The following is a 19,047-nucleotide window of genomic DNA, read 5'->3' as shown; positions in this document are numbered from 1 at the left end:
TTTGCAAGTTCAAGCCCTGCACTGGGATCTGTGCTGACAGCTCAGAGCCTGAAGCCTGGTATGGATTCTGTGTCTCCCTCTCTCTCTGCCCCTCCCCTGCTTGTGCAAACATGTGCATTTGCATGCTCTCTTTCTCTCAAATATACATAAATAAACTAAATAAACTTTTCTTTAAAAAGTTACCAAAGAAAAGTTCATTTTTATAAAATGCCATGGGCCAGGTAAACACGGGCCATTCTTCTTCCTTTTTTTTTTTTAATGATCACAGAGAAAAATTTCTCTTTCAGGGTAAATATCCTGTGAGTTCCCCACATGCATTGATTCTTAGAACCCCCACAATCAGGATACAGAATATTTCCATTACCCAAACCTCCCTTGAGCTACCCCTTTGTACAGACCTTTCATTCGCTCCCACAGAATAGGGACCTACCATTAGCTGTAAGTAAGTGTAAATGCTTGTTTTGCTCTCCTGCTCTTAAGTTTCAATAGTCTGCTAAAAAAAAAAAATCTCAGGGGCTCCTGGGTGGCTCAGTCAGTTAAGGGGCTGGCTTTGGTTCAGGTCATGATCTCACAGTTCGTGGGTTCGGGCCCTGCGTCGGGCTCTGTGCTGACAGCTAGCTCAGAGCCTGGAGCCTGTGTCGGATTCTGTGTTTCCCTCTCTCTCTCTGACCCTCCCCTGCTTGCACCATCTCTCTGTCTCTCAAAAAAAAAAAAAAATCTCAAATACTCCAGGGTGAGGTGGAGGGGAACATATGGAATAACAACACAGCACAAACAATGAAAGTGTGCCCCTGGGGCGCAGCCTATGGTACACATAGACATTTGCTTCACGGATTTTCATGTTTGGCCAGGGCCATAATTCAGTTACTTGATAATGTTCCTATGGCTAACTAGGTGCTTTCAGCGGGGCTGGACAAAGGGAAGGAGAAGCTTGAAAAAACTCACTGAACAAAGCAGAGATGGCCAGGGCAAATAATTGTCAAATTGCAAGTAATTATCAAATTGTCAAATGGCATGTGCGAGAATCTCCTGGGAGCTGACTACCGAAGACAGTCTTATCCAGAGGACTGGGGCGGCGGGGCTGGAGCTCCAGCACCCGCTCTTCAGAAGCCACAAATGTTAGAACGAGAGTGTTTTTGGGGGGAGGGGGAGTAGCAGAGAGCGGTCTCTTGCAAATTGTACAGCAGTCTCAGAAACTACGTTTATATTTCTTTCTTAGATCTGGGGCCAGAATTTCTTGACAGCTTTCTAGATTTGAATTATTTTTTTTTCTATAGACTTTTATCATGTTAATTCTGAAAAGTTTCCAAAGGTCCACTCTCTTTTTAGGAGAGGTAGCCATGAACAAACATACATTCCTTTCTTTACCAAAATAACCCTTGAAGATGAGTTTCTCTCTTTTTTACTTACTAATGAGGAACACACTTCTTAAGTGGAAACTCTTTTAAAAAAATTTTTTAACATTTATTTATTTTTGAGAGAGAGAGAGAGACAGAGTGTGAGCGGGGGGAGGGTCAGAGAGAGAGGGAGACATAGAATCAGAAGGAGGCTCCAGGCTCTGAGCAACCGGTCAGCACAGAGCCCGATGCGGGGCTTGAACCCAGGAACTGTGAGATCACGACCTGAGCCGAAGTCAGCCACTCAACCGACTGAGCCCCCCAGGTGCTCTGTGAAAATTCTTTTAAGTGAAAACTCTTTTGAGGTCCTTTGCCAGCATTTCTAGTATGAAGCATATTCTCATGACAGATTTTACTTTTTTCCACTTTCTGTGATGCAGCAGATTCCAAATCATCACGCTTAAAAATATCTGCCAATAACAAGTGTCCTGGGATCAAGCTACATGTGGGAAATGACCTAACCAAAGAGAAGCTAGGGCAATTTTAGTGCACAGGTGGTTCAGACGGGCTTCTGAAGGCGACCTGGTCCGGAGCCATGGGTACCAGCTTTCCTATATGAAAAGGCTACTAGCCCAGGACTGTGGCCATGGCCAGCTCTGTGCACACTGCTGCAGACCACGACCACAAGAACTTCTTACAGGAGGGCCAGAGAGTTCTGGACACCAGCATCCCCCAGTGCGGGGACATCCTCTGAGGGATACCGCCTGTGAGACGGCTGGTGTTCTAGATAAACTCTCTGTACAAAGTAAAGACATCTTTGTCTCCTGGCAAAAGAAACTCATTGAAGACCCGACTAATTAGGAGAAACAACTGCCTTTCTGGCCACATGACATTGATGCTTTTCAGCTGTTTCTAATAAAAAAAATTAGCTCTGCAACTAAATCTTCTACAGAGAGATTCAAACTTATCTTTCCCACATGGTTGAAAACTAAATTTTTTCCTTTCATTGGAATGTGACCTTTCCACTTTCCAAATGGTTCCCAATGAAGAGTACTTTTAATTTTATTATCCAGATTTTCACACAGCAAAAAGAAAATGGTGTTTATTTTATGATGGGATATCCAATATGAACTCATTAAATAGAAAAGTAAAGATTGTACTTCAGCTTTTAGTCTATTGTAGTCATGATTCCAAACGATTTGTCTTTGAGAAAAGGAAAAAAATGAGACTATAAAGTCATACCTGATTCTGTAACAAATGAGACCGAAGGGCTGATGGGTCCATAGCCGTGTGGATTTTTGGCTTGAACTTTAAAATAATACCTGAAATTGGAAGAAAACATTTTTTGAAAGACAAGCTTCTTTACTTTCTGTGTAATAAGACAAATTCCCCAACTATTGAGCATTTACTCTGTGGCAGGGTTTGAATGTCACCTTTTTTTTCTTTTTGACAGAGAGAGAGCAGGGGAGGTACGGGGGTGGGGGGGAACTCAGCATGAAGACCTATGTGGGGTTCAATCCCACAATCATGAGATCATGACCTGAGCCAAAATCAAGAGTTGGACACTTAACCAACTGAGCCACTCAAATGCCCTGAGTGTTATTTATTTTTTAAGTTTATTTATTTATTTTGAGAGAGAGAGTGTGTAAGCAGGAGAGGGGCAGAGAGAGAGAGGGAGACTGAATCCCAAGCAGGATCTATGCTGTCAGCACAGAGCCCAACGTGGGGCTCAAATTTACAAACTGTGAGATCATGGCCTAAGCTGAAACCAAGAGTCAGATGCTTAACCAACTGAGCCACCCAGGCGCCCCTGGAGTGTTACTTTTTAATACATTGCTGCTATTCATATTTTTCCTTAACTTTCTCATTTTCCAATAACATTTCAAAATAACACAATTAACAACATAGACTAAAGTGGCTGATGGCAACAGAAGTGAATCAGGCACATAAGCCTCTTAGAGAGTGTGTGTTCCTTAGGGCATCAAGGCTACGTGGCCCCACACAGGATTGTCCCTGGATGGACGCCCCTCCCATCCTGTTCTCACCCGACTTGAGTTCCAGAGCTTGAGAAGGAGAAGCTAGAGCAGCAAAACACTTACAGAGCAGAATTCGAATGTAACCTAATTCTTATCACTGGACTCTGTGAAAAAGCAGGACGCGTGACCCAGTAATGATGCAACTCACTGCGGCCACAGAGAAGGCGAGCCAGTCCTGAACTTGGCCTCCTCAGTGGAACTAACCTGACAATGATGTTTTGGGTGAGGGACAAGTACTATGGTTGGCTCTGAAGCTTTAAAAGTCACTGAGTTTCAAGCTTCTGTGCCTCAAGGAAAGAGAAGCAAGTCCAAAAGGAGGAAGTGGAAAAGGCCCGGAGAGGTTCTGCTAAGGGATTAATCTGTGTCTTGGAACAGAGACTGACAGGCCAGGCAGGCTGGGAGTCGCCAGACATCTCGGTTTCTGTGCTCTTAGGAGCAACAGTACAAGAAGTGGTGTCTACAAACGACTGGAGCCCAACACCGCCGCTGGGACCCACTACATTTACTATTAGTCTTTGTGGTTTCTCTACCTCTGGGACACCAGCCACTCCCTGTGCTCCTGCAGTCCTTAGTTACTTACAGGTGAAGAAGAGGGTAAGAGATCCCTGTAAGTGTGGGCTCTGCCACTTCAGAGAGTTCATAACAAGCCTTTGCCTATGGTCAGTCTGGGCACACGGGTTATACGCGCTAATTAAAGCACAAATTCGTACTTCTGTTACATCACTGGCCCAGCGCCAAGCCCTCGGCCCTTCTGAGATCAAGGGAGCCCTGAGCCTCACAGTTACACAGAGATATTTGACTTTGGGTTTGATTAAAGAAAAGCTCATTAGGGAAATTCGTCTTCTCTTAAGCCTTTCAAGAAAGTCATTCACATCTCCTTTACAAGAGAATCCTTTTTAAATTTCATTTGAAAAAAAAGATATGCACAATTAAGAACATATGAGTTTCCAAATCTCAATTCACTCAGCAGTCTGTGTTTTCCCAATTATGCATACTTTTATTCCGTGGTTATGAAGTTATTTAAGGCAAAATTCTGCAGGCAGTGGGTTTGGCATATGTCAGTGATACTGGTCAAACTTACAGATACTTTTTTCTTTTCCTTAAAAAGGGAAATCAAAGCCTAAGGAGTGACACATACTCAGAGGCTTCATGAGACATTTCTGCTGAATATTTCCGAAGCCATTGCTCCAGCGGTCCTGACCCCAGTCCCCAGGGGCACTGAGGGAAGCCCGGCTCTACAATTGTGGAGATGGCACAAGATGCCAGACTCATCCGATTGCTTCACTGTATCAGTTCTGTCTCACCACTGAAACCTAAGCATTCCCCTCATCCACCTTCTCTGTCCACACAGTTACTCTGTCCTCCAACAAAGCCCACACGGCCCAATTCCAAGGACATATTTCCATTTGAACTTCACCTAATGTGTCAAAGCAAATTTAAGTATGCTAAGCTGAAAAACATGAAATTATGAAAAAAAAAAAGTAAGGTTCCTATTTTCAAAACCACATTAAACTTCTTCTAGAAAGAAAATATATATATATTTCAAACACTGAATAGTCTCTGCCTCACCCAAGTGACAAGAGCAACCCAAGCCTTGACTTCTTATATAAGTTCTTGGTACCCTCTTTTGAATAGCCCCCAGCCCAAATCTTTGTGCTTTAAGTATAAATGAAACATGCAGGCCCCAGAAAGTGATCTGGGACCGAGTTCAGTGAACAAGGTGTACAATGTCCATGTAAATTCAAATACAAGATTCAGTTATAAAGAACAGAAACTTGGTTTTTTACACGGTGGCTCATCTTGAGAGGACTGACTTCCTGTGTCTCCCACAGGGACTCAGGTGGGTTCCGGAGAATCCTGAGGACAGTACTGATAACGGGACGTGTAGCATCCATGGAATAAGGATGGTGACCACTAATGCGGGCCCACCAGAGACGTTCTGCATCAGCGTAACACAGGGAGATGTGCGTCCCTACGTCAGGCTGTTCATGGGGGTTTTGAGGAAATCTGTATAGAGGAGCCACGTGTGCTCTGTGCCTTGGCCAGCACGCTCCATCAGAAGAAGGAATAGGGGTGCCTGGGTGGCTCAGTTGGTTAAGCATCTGACTCTTGGTCTCGGCTCAGGTCATGACCTCAGGGCTTGTGGGTTCGAGCCCCAAGTAGGGCTCTTCATTGACAACGTGGATCCTGCTTGGATTCTCTCCCCACCCGCCCACCCTCGCCACTGCTTCTCCCCTGCTGGTGTGCTCTCTCTCTAAATAAATATATAAAGTTAAAAAAAGAAGAAGATGAGGCAGAGGAGGAGGAGGAGGGAGAGGAGGAGGAGGAACAGGAAGAAGAAGAAGAGGAGGAGGAAGGGAAGGAGGAGGAGGAAGGAAAATTCGAGCAGGCATCCCAGAGAGAAGGCCACAGTAGCAGCTGCCATTTCCAGCCTGTCCATCAGGGGACTGTGGGTGGAGGGTAGGATAGGGGCCACAAGGGACTCCCAAGACGCTCTGGAAGCAGCCTGTCCAGCCTCCTGTCCTCCTCCTCTGCCACCACTCTGGCCTCCTTTCCTTCCCAGAACGCACCATGTTTCTGGACATCCTTTCTGCCCAGAACAACCTGGTCTCATCCCATCCACCTTCTCCAGGTTAACTGCTGCTTCCTCTCTCCCCAGGGAAGCCTCCTTGACTGCCCCCTCTCCCCAGAGTTTAGGGAAAAAAGTCCCCTATTACACCTTCCCTCAGGACACTGACTCATGAAAGTTTATTATTTATGTTGTTGCTGAACAATCTGTCTCTACTACTGTGAGCTCCATGACAACCAGGCCATGGTGTAGTTTATGGCCCCCCCCACCCTAACCCACCCCTTCCACCCCCACCTGCTCCCACCCCCTTTCTCGGTGCTTAGCCTGGTGCCTGGTGCAGAGCAAATACTAAGTACATGCTGGAGAAATCACGGGCACTCATGCAGACCTGTTGAAAGAATGAATATGCCTTTATCCTGCATAACCATCTCCTGACATTATTCAAAACTCAAGATCATCCTGGCAGCGAAAGTTGTAAAAACAACTACATCACCATGGGGTGAGGGTTCAGGAGTCTGGGATTCAAGTTCTACCACAAGGAGCTCTTGGCAAAACCTCTCCCACACCTCTTTCAGCTTTGTGACACTGAGGCTATTCTGGAAAAGCACTGTCACTCACACTCACACACACACACACACACACACAAATTGGATGTTGGCTCCATTGTCTTAAATTTATGTTGTTTTTGTTTGCTTTAATTAATTAGTTTTTCATCATCATTAGGGAAACCCATAATAGTTTGTGCCAATCCCTTTGGCACATTTCTGTTTAAGAAAAGTATTTTGTTTCAACCTTCTCCATGTTCCTCTGATGTACAGAAAATGCGAGACCTTGGGTCCACAGACATGTCATTTAGAGCTCTTTGCTCCATAAATACAGGGCTTGATGTGACACTCATGTGCTGGAGTCATTTGTATGGGCTTGAGAGAGCCAATCATTAAATATTCAAGAATCATGCAGGCCCGCCAGTAGCCTGGAATTGGCCAAGGCAGGACCGCTTACACTACAGAAATTGGTAAACACCATAAACCAGGGATTCCCCCCGCCCCCCCCCCAGAGCTCATTTACATACACACCATGCTTGACCATCATGTGCTTGGTACTTCGCCCATTTTCATCCACCAGAAAAGCTTTATGGATGATCATTACTATCAAAAACAGATAAGATAAAAAGGGAAATGCACACTCCCCCTCCTTGTTGCCTTGGGAACAAGTTTTGTAGCTCTCATACTGAGAGCCAGAAACTCTGGCTCCCAGATGGCCCTCTGGCCAGCCAGTCACTGTCCAATTTAGGAGGATGCACTTGTAACTTTTATTAATGTGGAAAATGCATCTTTCTAAATGGTCTGACCTTCTACATCACAGAGTCTGAGTACCAGCTGACTAATATGTTTAGCAATTGCTGCCCCATTAATGCCACAGTTGAAGGTTGTGCTGCCTACAGACACCACATGAGTGACTGCATAGGGATCCGCGCCCCTTCAACGCTCAGAGCCACCTTTCTTTCCCCAGGGGTAAGTAGCGTCTAGTCTCTGGGAAATTGGTAACAAAATAGAAACATGATAGACTAAAAATCACAGTAGAATAATTTCTTGTAAGGAAATACATGACATATTGTGGGTGTTCCTGGAAATTCTACGAGAAGTAGAGACTGCAACAGAAATCATAAAACTTATTCATTGATCTTTTCGTTTTCAACTTGAGGATATCTGTAACCACACACACAGGTCAGTCTCTCTCTCTCTCTCTCTTTTAAAAAAATGTTTTTGAAAGAGAGAGAGAGAGAGAGAGCCAATGCAAGCTAAGGAAAGGCAGAGGGGGAGAGAAAGAATCTTAAGCAGGCTCCATGCTCAGCACGGGGGCCCAATGAGGAGCTCCATCTCAGGCCGTGAGTTCATGACCTGAGCCAAAATCAAAAGTCAGACACTTAACTGACTGAGCCACACACGTGCCCCCTTCTCTTTCTTTTTAATGATGGACACATCATACCTTGTGTTTGGCTTCAGGTTCTCAATGGGCAAATGAGTTACAGAGGAAGCTTGAGTAGACCACTTGTTCCTAATGAAGTCTTCATAGGATGCACTGTAAACCAAGTAACCTGCAAGTGGAGATAAGGAAGAACCCACTAAGCATCATGGAACCACATCACCCACGAGGCACGCCCCCTGGAGGAGGACGAGGGAGAGGCCATGGCACAGTGCATTCCCTTCTGTGGGAGAAGTTCAAGCATGAGAGCAAGCTGCATGTTGCACCTGGATGGGGTATAACGTTGGTACCTTCTGGTGAATTCAGATATGGATAACAAAATTAAACACACTTCTTCAAACTGTTGGTTCCCTTCCTTCTCTTTACCTCCCACATTTCCTGGCCTTCTTCATTTTGTCAGAACTAATCACCTTGACTAACCTTGACTGCACAGAGGCGAAGGCGGCAGAAGAAAAATCAGTGACCTCCACAGGAGTATTTAAGAATTTCCTGGCAGATATATACAGTTATCTTTCATGTGAAACAAATAAACTGTTGATGGTGAATTCTGCATGGCGCACGCACTCGTGCATGCACGTGTACGTGTCGGGGACTGAAAGACCCCAGACTCACAGTGGTCTCCTCACCCACTTGGGGAAGGCTCTCCTTTGATTTCTAATTGAGTATCTGTGGCTGCCCTTGACTTCAATGTTTAGTGACGGCTGTCAGGTGGTTCTTTCTGCCTTATCTGTTAATAGACCCCAACAGGCCCCTGATACCTGTCAAGCCTTCAAGGCTGCCTCAGAATGCCAGGTGAAGCTCTTGTCACAGCTCAGTGCATCCTCTACATGAGTCTCTTATGTCATCACAAGGGAAGAAAATATTTGTCTGGCATTTCCTACTTGCCAAACACTATTGTAAACACATTCGATGAAGGTTTTTTTTTAATTAATTCTCTTGATTCTAGTATGTAGGTATTGCTATCCCCAGAGAAAGAGAGTCTTAGAGACAAGTTAAATATTTTGTCCAAGTTCACATTCATCAGCTCATTTAACAGATATTTACTGTGTGCTTGCTGATGGTCAGACACTATATTAAGTGTTGGAGATAAAGCAGCGGCTCATTTTATCTGAAACTGAAAGAGCAGCAAGCCAGACACACGGACAGAATCACATGGTTGTGACGAGGGTCATGAAGGGGCAGTCCATGCACTCGGAAGCACGTGCAGGGAGAGCCCCCCTGGGGTATAAAAACGGGGATGAGCACTGAAGGGCGGGCTGCAGTGAAAGTGCAGTGTCGGAGATGGGGAGGGCCTCACGGAGAGGGGTACCAGGAAGGATGCTGAAGAGAGAGGAACCACCAGTGGCTGGAGGCTCGGAGTGATGAGACGAGGGACAGCGTCAGTGAAGCCCAAGACACACAGACAAGAGAAAATACTCAGTGCCCTCAGGTCATAAAGGTTTTTGCTTTTCCTTCTATAGGGAGGCACAACCAGACTGTCTTTGATGCTTCCCTCTGGTGCAGAGTAAAACGAATCAAGTATGGGTGTGGATTGGGTGGTCTAGGCAGCTGGCTGCCATCAGTCATATCCAGGTGAGAGGTGGTAACAGCACAGATTACTCAGGCTCACGTGGTGAGTTCATGGAAAGAAATGGATAGGTTCAAGAGAAGCCTGGAGGGTGAAATTGAAAGGATTCAGATTCAGTGATGATCTGAATATGGTAGGGAAATTATAGATTTGAAGACAATCCCAAAGCTTCATGGGATAGGAAACACAGATGAGGAAATTTGGGTATCAGAAGGGTCCTGAGTTTGATTTTGGGTACGCTGAGTCAGAGGTGCCTTGGAGATATCCTGGTGATGATATCAAGTGCCCATCTGATTTTACTGTTTGAAGCTTGGAGGAGAGGCAGGCCTAGCCTTGAGCTATAAATGAATGATTCATCTCCAGGATGAATTAAAATCACATTCCTGGGTGAGATTCCGGAGGGAGAGAACTTCGGGGGGAAAAAAAGAGGACTTGGGACCAAATCTTGAGAAGTTCCAACATTTTCTGTTGGGGCAAAGCAGACAAGCCTGTGAGAGAGACTCAGAGGTTAAGAAAATCAGATCACAGGTCGAGGAGGAAAAGAGTGACAGCATCAAATGCATCGAAGAGGCGAGCTACTTTATTTAGCAACCTAGGACTGCTGCCTACTTTCACAAGAGCTATTTTGGTGACATAAAGAGAGTGGATTAGAGTCACACAGCTCACCAATGGGCATGTCAGAACCAGAAGCAGGTGTGCTGGGCTCCGAAGCCCTTTCCACACTGTTCCCTGGAGGAATGCATTCTTTTCTTCCTTCAACAAATATCGTGGGACAACTTGTGAAGGGCTGCTGCTCCCTCCACAGGATTTCCTCCTCCTGTGATGGCAGTGACAGCAAGCCATGTGTGCTCACAGTGACGTTGTATGTAACAGCAGCTGGTGTTACAGCACATTGCAGGGCTGTCATGCACCAAAACGTTCATGGTTATGAGTGTAGCAGCAGCCTTATACTGGGAATGCCCAACATATAAATCCCTCACCTGTTTATTTATGCTAGAGGCATGAGTACCTGTGATTAGGGCACTGAGGTTTGGTTTCAGGTTAGGTGTAGGGTATATGATGATGGGATGATAATGAATTCTCCAGGGAGCTTTGGACAGCTTGGGATTCATATTAAGAATGGTATATGGTTCAGACAATGGTATATGGTACAGGCATCATGTCTGAACTAAGTCTAGAGGCAGAGTCTTGACGCCAGGTTGACTCTCACACACGGGGCAGTGCACATTGGGAGGTCTTTCATCACTTGTGCTGCAGGGATCTGACCTACAAACGGCTATGTGGACTCCCTGGCTATTTCCAGGATTACAGAATGTTAGAGATAGAACCATATTTTGCATATGAAGAAACCAAAGTCCAGAGAGATAAAGTAGCTGTTTCTAGGTCATACAAACCACCCTGGGACTAAGATTCAGGACTTTTGACTTCCACCCAGTGCTCTTCCTACTGGCCAAAGGCTTTCCTTTTTTGGCTATATTTCATCCTTTTAAAAGGAGGCATTTGCATTCATCCATCCAATCTATCCATCCATCGTCCATCTATCCATCTGTCCATCCATCCACTTATATCCATCATCTATTCATTCCTTATAGTGTGTATTTTCCATCTAAAGAATGCTGAGCATCTTCCTTGGACACACCTGTTATCACATCTCCTGGGGTGGCTTTATCCCAGTCCACAATGACAAATGAGTGGCAGCCTTCCATAGCAACCACAGTGATGTTGCGGGGGGCATGCTGAGGAGGCAGATCGCTCTTCCGCATGTCATTTGGAATGATTTCATCCAGGCTGTCCACTTGAAAGTGATCCAGAGCATCGGTCAGAGAGCATGGGGCTGATGGGTCTTTACTTAGGTATGTCACATAAGGAGCTGGAAAAGAAAAGAGATACCCAATTGTATTCTTGAAAGCTTCCCCTAGAGGCAGAAACATAATGTCTGCTCCATGGAGCAGACCCACCATTCAGTCTTCCTCGGCTAGACAGAGGCTCCAGAGCCACCAGTCCTGATGTTAAACTCAGAAATGCATGCCTAGCTCTCTTTAATGGATCCACACATTTACATCTTCCAATCCAGTGGTTTCAAAAGATCCTGTTACTCCGTGAACATCAATGACTATGTCTTCAAAGTAACTTTGAAGGATCTCCAAACTGTAATTCGACATAGTATAAGTCTGCAGCATTCTGCCATTCAGATGCCCAGACATTTGGAAAGGTATGAATCGGGCCCAGATGACACTTAACTGGAGCTCTAGACCTCTCTTAGCATAATTCATTCCCTAGACTGAATTGGAACCAGAAAAAAAAATACACTGATCAAGAAGTACAGTTTCTAGTCTTCCGTCCTTGGGTGGCCTTCCATAGAGCTTCGGGTATACCCATGACCATCTGGAATATCTACACAAGGTCAGGCCTGAACAGGCTTTACAACATTACTGTTAAGTACAATAATAGTGACTCTCATTTGTGGACAAGTTCAAGGTTTTTCTACACACATGTCTCAGTGGCTACTAAGGCCCCCAGGAATAAAGCAGGACATGGACTGATATCCCATGTTCCAGTTGAGCCCACTGATGCCAAGAGGACTCAAAAAACAAGGGCCAGACAGGAGACTCTATGTCCAGCCCACACCTCTTTATCATACATGCTCTGTAAGAAGACAGAAAGGTCAAGGAATCAGAGCTGGAGCTAGGGCTCTATACATGCAAGACTCTCCAGTGTTTTCAGGTGACAGTTCCTATATTTTCTAAATGTTCCACTGCATCTTTTGGTACAGGTTCTCATTCCGTGTGGCCACTGGGACTAAAAGCAATTTTAGACCCTCTATTTTCCAATAATTTGTGTAAAACTAGGTCTTGAGAGCTTGTTGATGGATCTAATCAGGAAATTTGGGGGCATAATCTACTATGCTTTACAGAGTTACAGACATATGAAAGTAGCCAGACAACAGTAAGCCTCTCAGTCTTCAGAAAAGTTCTTTGGAACAGCAAACAACAGCGCTGAAAGCATTTTCATTTCTGTTACAGAACCGCAGAGAGGAGGACTGGAACATTTGGCGAACTCAGCCAGGCGGCTCGATGCCATGAGCCAGCATTAGCCTTTGCCTCAGGAATGCTACCTCAAATTAATATTCTTATTCTTCAAGCACATGAGGTTTAGACACTCAGTACTACGTCTTGGCTGGTGGGAGCTGCTCTCTGCTAATGGCAGCACATTTGTTTTGGAAACAGAAAAGTGTGATATTAGTTTAAGCTGTTGCCTGTCTCCACTTGGTAATATTTTTTTCCACTTAGTAATGTATTAATCTGTCTCGTTAGCGAAGTTCATTAAGGGCATGGGAAAAGAAGACTCCCACAGGGAGTAAAGCGCAGTTTAGTGAAATAAAATTTCCTCTTGATATTGTTCAATAACTGAGAGAGAATGAGGTAAACTTCGAGATCCCAAGTCCCTGAGGCTAAGGAAGATCACAGGAAACCATGGAGGAAAACCAGCTTTGGCTCCGCCGTGCCATAAGAAGCAGCAGTAGCTCAGTTCAGGAAGCTGCTCATCTTTTAGGAAGAACTTAACAAGCAACAATATAGACGAGCCCTAGTGGAAGCCCCAGCTTGGAAAAGTTGCGGAAACTAAACTAGTCATGTTCTCTGGTCCTGAAGACGTTTGAGAGTCTTCCTCACTCTTGGTCTGCGCCATGCAGCCTCTCCACGCTCTGCTCTGTTGGACACTGAACTTTCCCCTGCACACTCTCCTCTCCTGACTTCTGCAGAAAGCAAGTTAATGTGCATCCAGGCAGGACTGACTCACGGAATCACCCCCAAATGGAAACTTCACTCTGGGAAAGCTTCTGCTCCAAATGGGCTGCCTCAACCAGGCCAAGAAATTAGTGATGCTCTTCCTCAAAGTAAAAAAAAAAAAAAAAAAGTTAAAACCCCACGTTTCTCTGATTAAGGAAGTTCTATTTACCAACAAATCGTTTCTTTCCAGCCAGATCAAACTCTTCTCCAGGGAAGGAGCTAATGGAGCCTTCTGGCGGGATGACCTCAGGGGCCGCGGCAGTGGTGGGAGGCCTGGTGGTGGCCGGCCTGGTGGTGGCCGGTGGCATCGAGGTCTCGAATTCATAATCTGAAATGATATGAAGGCTTTGCAGTTGGGCACGTCCAGAAAAGAGGCACCAAGAATGGCCAAGAGACCCCTTCTTAACATTCAACTTGAGACTAAAACACACATGCACACATTCCAAAATAAACGCTATGCCTGAATGTAATTTGTTCCCAATGAAACAATTATTCCTCCCATTTAAGTCCCCTCAGAAAAGCAGCTGCAGATAAAAGAAAGGAAGAGGACAAGGAAATAAATATGAGCAAAAAATGACTTTAGGATCAGAGCTGGACAGAACCTTAGAATTCATCTGGTTTAGCATGCTCCTGTTACTGGTCCCTGGACATTCTCCACCTAAGTCATTTTCTCTTTTAGAGCCATAGAAGATTCACATTAGACAATAAACTGACTTCTTAAAAATTTACCTTCTGTGAATGGACTTTTTTGGGGGTAGAGGGGGGACTAATCCTATTAAGGAAAGTAATCCTTTAACATTTTTTTTAAGTTTATTTATTTTGAGAGAGAGAGCTTGAGTGGGCTGGGGGCAAAGAGAAAGAGAGAATCCCAAGCAGACTCCTCACTGTCAGAGCAGAGCCCAATGAGGGACTCGAACTCATGAACTGTGAGATCATGACCTGAGCTGAAAAAAGATTTGGATGCTTAACTGACTGAGCCACCCAGGCACCCCTAATCCTTTAAGATTTAAAAAAGAAAACACTGCTTCCTTTCCACTGCTCAAATAAGAAAGGAGTTTAGTGTTTTCAAAGGTGCCAAGCAACTCTTCTTTCTTCTCTGACATGTGTTGTTTTTCTTTTAAGTCTGTTTGTTTGTTTTTTAAACTGTGGGATGAAACCACTGTATCAAACTTTCTTATGGCTGCATCAAAGGTGACATTATTCTCCCATTGGTGGTTTCAGGCCACTGGAGCTACAGATAACAAGGGAGCACAAGAGTGAGAACCTCCTGAGTGTCACAGGCCAGCACAGGGATGGGAACAAGATGCCCACAGGAAGTTTTTGCACTGCTGTGGCAACTTATAAAACACACAGAGCCGTCACAGGGCACAGTGGGCTAAGAGCGCCAGTTACCCGTAGAGAAGGGCTGCTCCAGACTCCGTCCAGGGTATTCTGCATTCTTCATCTTATAAGCTTACCCTCACTTGAAAAGGTTCTGTGATAAAAAGTTGACACCTCTATAGCACTGCATCTTATATGTCATTAGAAAAGGAGAGAAAAGGGGAAAATGAGAGGAGCTAAGAGAGGAAGCAGAGCTGTGGGTTAAACCAAGTGGGTTCACATTGTGGCAGAAGGGGAGGCCCAGACAAGCAGCTCCAGAGTTCCTGGGGTGGGGGGAGAGAAAGGGGGGAACAGGGGCTTGTCTGAAGGCTGCATTCTCATACGAAGCATGCTCTTCTTCTTTCGATCAAATACGAATGGGGGGCTCACTTGGAAGCTGGGGTACAGCCACCTTCCCGAGCACTGCCATGCAGCTCAGAGGCTGAAGGAAACTCAGAAAATGGAGATTGTCCACTCAGTAATTAAAAGGAGAGAAACTGTCCAAATCCAACCTGTCTAAAACCAGTTAGTACCTTCGTCATAGATAACATACGCCTCTTCCGTGGGCATCGCTGTGTCTGTCTCCAATCCTGAGAAATCATCTAGTGGAGAAAGAGGAGAAGAGTGTTCTCTCTGCAGCTTGGAATCATGTTCAAGGTACGGGGGGGTCAGTCACCAGGCCAGGGCCGCTCAGCTTTCTCAGAAGGGAGAGCATTAGAATGCTGACACCCAGAATTCCTCTCCTTGCACCCAGACAAGGGGACCCAAAACGCCCCCTGGGGGGCAGAGGAAAGCCCCCAGCTCCAGCACACTGGCTCTCCAACACAAAGCACTTTCCCTTGCTTCCGCACACAGTGCCCACTCACCTGCCTGCCCGGGAAGCTCTCAGGAGGCTGCGGGAAGGGCCTGGCCCAGCAGGTCAGAGGCCTGAGAACAGGAATTCTCAGAAAGCAGAAGAGTGGACGATTGGGGCTCAGGATGGTGACAAAAATTGCCCCGCCTGCTATCTCCCTTGTCATCACACCGTAATTCTCTCCAACCCGTCATGTTGCCACACTCACGTGTTCTGGAAGCAGGGTGGTTCCCTGCCTCTCCTACATGCCAAACCACCATGAGCTCCCCGCTCTTCACTGCTTCCTTCTAACCTCTCCCCACTCTCTGGTGCAAATCCCACAGCCCAGGGCCTGTGAGATCCCCCAGCACCTGCTTCACCATTGAGGTGCTGACCCTCGGTGTCTTCTGATGGGGCCAATGAATGTCAGCAGGACAGAAGTTGTAAATTACCATCCACCCTTCAGGGGTCATTTCAAGAACAATTATTAAGACATAATTTTCCCTGAGGTCATTCCAATATCAATATTCTTGGATCCAAGAGGAATTACTTCTGGGTTGGTTCAAATCAGACAGTTTTCAAGTTCATGTCACCCAGTTTGGGCCCATCTTGCCATTGTTTCTTTGGGTACCATTTTCTTTACCTTGTCAATTTAACTTTTAAGAACATAGTCTTGTTTTTCCTCATTATTGGTTCAGATGTGTTTCTTCTATTTTTATTTTTAGCCAGATAAAAAATGAATACATTGTATAATTTTTGCATCCTAGAGTAAAGAAGAAAAGGGAAAAGTACAGCATTTCCTGGCTGGATTCTCACTCTTAAGTGGAGTTCTCGAGGTGCTAAAATACTGCAGTACATGCAGCAGGTCACAGAAATGATGCTTTTTACCTGCAAACGGGGATCACTTCTTGAACGGTTTCAGTTCAGTCTTCTGGCAAAAGCAAACATCCTACTGGGTGATTTAGTGCTCTTTTTTACCCCCTTAAGATCAAATAAAGCCAGGCATAATTTTCTTAAAATAGCACCATCTTGGTTCCAAGTAATGGAAACGTCCAGATGTAAGAAAGTATATATATATTTTTTAAATTGACCATCAGAATTTGTCCCACCTGGTTGCCATTTGGAAGCATTTGGAAAGACAAAACTAGATGCTTTATAAGTCAACTCGGCATCAATGCCAAAGACTTCCACCTCTTCACATAAAAGAGCCTCAGCTGCCAGCTGCCAACATGGTGGTGTGGCTCATTCTCTTGAACAGTTCATCCAAACAGTCATGAAAAAAACACGAGGGCAAGGTGTCACCAAAGAATTAGGGCCTCAGCTCCAAAGGTGTTTAACAAAACTATTTTTAAAATTCTGAGTAGAAATTTAGAGAAGAGGTAAAAGACAGCTATTTGAAAACCATTTTTTTGTAAATTGCACAGTTGGTCCAGCTCAAGTGAATTTCCAATTATTCTCCTTATATTTTCTGTCCTGAGAGTGAGCTATGGGAGGGTGGCACAGCTCTCCATAATGAGTGATGTTTCTCTGAAACATGCCCCAGGATCATGTTACAAACTACTGAAGATGTCCAGCTGGCTCAGCATTTCCACACACACATGACATCATCTGATCCACTGTAGAAACGGAACCTGAAAAACAAAGATCACTGGCTTTTACTTCTCAGTTAGTAAAATGGAGAGTGCCTTAAAATAGTGCTAAGATAGACCAAAGATGAATAATTAGACACCGTGAAGAATGTGAGGTGAGGCCCGCACTGCAAAGAGTTTATTATATAATGGGAAGGTCAGATCAAGCAAAAAAAAAAGTGTGTGTTTATGTGTGTGGGGGGTGTGTGTGTGTGCATGCATGTGTGTATGGAAAGAGAGAGAAGAATAAAAGCAACAATACACTGCCAACAAACATATCTGTGCTTGCACAAATAAACATACACATATGGTATCCATAACAAATGAGGAACTACTTCAGTACTGCTTCAATTACTGGAATGACTGGCTGACACCAGGTTATTCCTATTATTTTAAAGCAGTGTTTTAAAGGAAAGGGGTGTATGATTTAACCAGGGAAGCCAAGACTTTGAGATTGGAAAAGATGATTTTAAAATTAGAGGGCTAGAAACAAAACTTTTGGACTTTTCCAGCAGAATGTAACACCAAATGGTCAACTGGGTAGAGGGTGTGGATTGGGGGGGTCTTGAAGGGCAGATGTGATCACTAACACACATACTGGATCATAAGGACCCCAACAATAAGCATTTCAGGCTACTAGGCTGCAGAATGCCATGACCAAAATATTGCTTCCTAAATACTGGATGCATACACATGAAGCTCCAGCGCTTATGAATGTCCATTTTGGGCTGCACTAAATACAACAAAAGAGAAGGTACATGAGAAAAACAAAAACTTGAAAGCACAGTAAGAGGCAGGGAGATGGGGTAAAGCTAGCTCTGCAGTTCAGGTGTGAGAGGGAGCCCTGGAACTGTCCCGCAGCTGACATCAGTCTCTTACTGAAAGCACCTTTCTGCTCTTAGTGTCATTACAGCATTTACCGAACAAATGTCAAGGCTACTACAAGGTGTTACACCAAAAAATGGCAAACTTCATTGTATTTCATATATAGCACACAGGATTTCCCGGAGTAATTTTGAGCACCTCTCAAATTACAAGTCATCTTTAGAAGCTAATCCCACCCAAGATACTTGCTCCTATGTCTCTTTCCAACACTGGCCCTGACAAGTTTCATTCCAATGATGAAGGAAGCAGGGACTATGCTGGGTGTCCCCAGGCAAGTGGAGGCTGGTAGAAGGAAGCCCAATAAAGAATAACAATTTGAGTATGGACCATCAGGACCAACCTATAGATGGGAAGAATGAATCAAATCTAAGAAGTATGATGAAGAAGAGAGGCAGATGATGGCAGGGTAGGAGGACCCTTGGCATCTCTCATGACTACAACTAGATAACTACCAAATCATTCTCAAAACCCAGAAATTGACCTGAAGACTGGCAGAACAAACTCCATAACTAAAGGGAGAGAAGAGGCCACACCTAAGAAGGTAGGAAGTGTAGAGATGCAGCTTGGGAGAGAAACAGATCATGGCTACTATGGTGGAAAGGGAACCATGGTTGTAGAGAAGGACAAGAGACAGACTAGCACACAGGGGAGTGCATGGGAAAAATGAATCCTCATAGCAATTGCTTTACAAAGAAAGAGGAGCCAAATTTCGTGACTTCTGGCAACCAGCATGGCCTAAAGCCTGGGGTACTTTTTAAAGTTTATTTATTTTTGAGAGAGAGAGAGAGAATGGGGAAGGGGCAGAGAGAGGGGGAACAGAGAATCTGAAGCGGGCTCTATGATGACAGTAGAGAGCCTGATGTGGGGCTCAAACTCATGAACCATGAGATCATGACCAACTGAACCACCCAGGTTAAACTCAACGCTGGAGTTTTAAAGGTCAGTGGGCTCATCTCTGAGATACCTCAGAGGACATTGAGGCTGTTCCTGCAGAGAAGGCTGGACAAACAGCTCATGGACATACAGCATGAAAACGGTAATCTGATAAGTACCTGAAGCA

The 19,047-nt window shown here is 44.9% G+C and overlaps 1 protein-coding gene across 1 annotated transcript in view; it reads right to left on the bottom strand.

The window, feature by feature from the left end:
* FNDC1 (fibronectin type III domain containing 1) overlaps nt 1-19,047 on the bottom strand; it is a 79,871-nt gene that overhangs the window by 7,056 nt on the left and 53,768 nt on the right. Inside the window, exons 14-18 of the mRNA XM_029945320.1 lie at nt 15,176-15,244; nt 13,453-13,611; nt 11,135-11,365; nt 7,932-8,040; nt 2,580-2,659 (exon numbers count right to left, since the gene is read on the bottom strand). Coding sequence (XP_029801180.1) covers nt 2,580-2,659; nt 7,932-8,040; nt 11,135-11,365; nt 13,453-13,611; nt 15,176-15,244 — 648 coding nt within the window. The remainder of the gene's footprint in view (nt 1-2,579; nt 2,660-7,931; nt 8,041-11,134; nt 11,366-13,452; nt 13,612-15,175; nt 15,245-19,047) is intronic.

The sequence above is a fragment of the Suricata suricatta genome, chromosome 7 (assembly GCF_006229205.1).
Source record: "Suricata suricatta isolate VVHF042 chromosome 7, meerkat_22Aug2017_6uvM2_HiC, whole genome shotgun sequence".
NCBI classification, from domain to species: Eukaryota; Metazoa; Chordata; class Mammalia; order Carnivora; family Herpestidae; genus Suricata; species Suricata suricatta.
The sequence above is the reverse complement of the archived record's forward strand: the minus strand, read 5'-3'. Positions and strand labels throughout refer to the sequence as shown.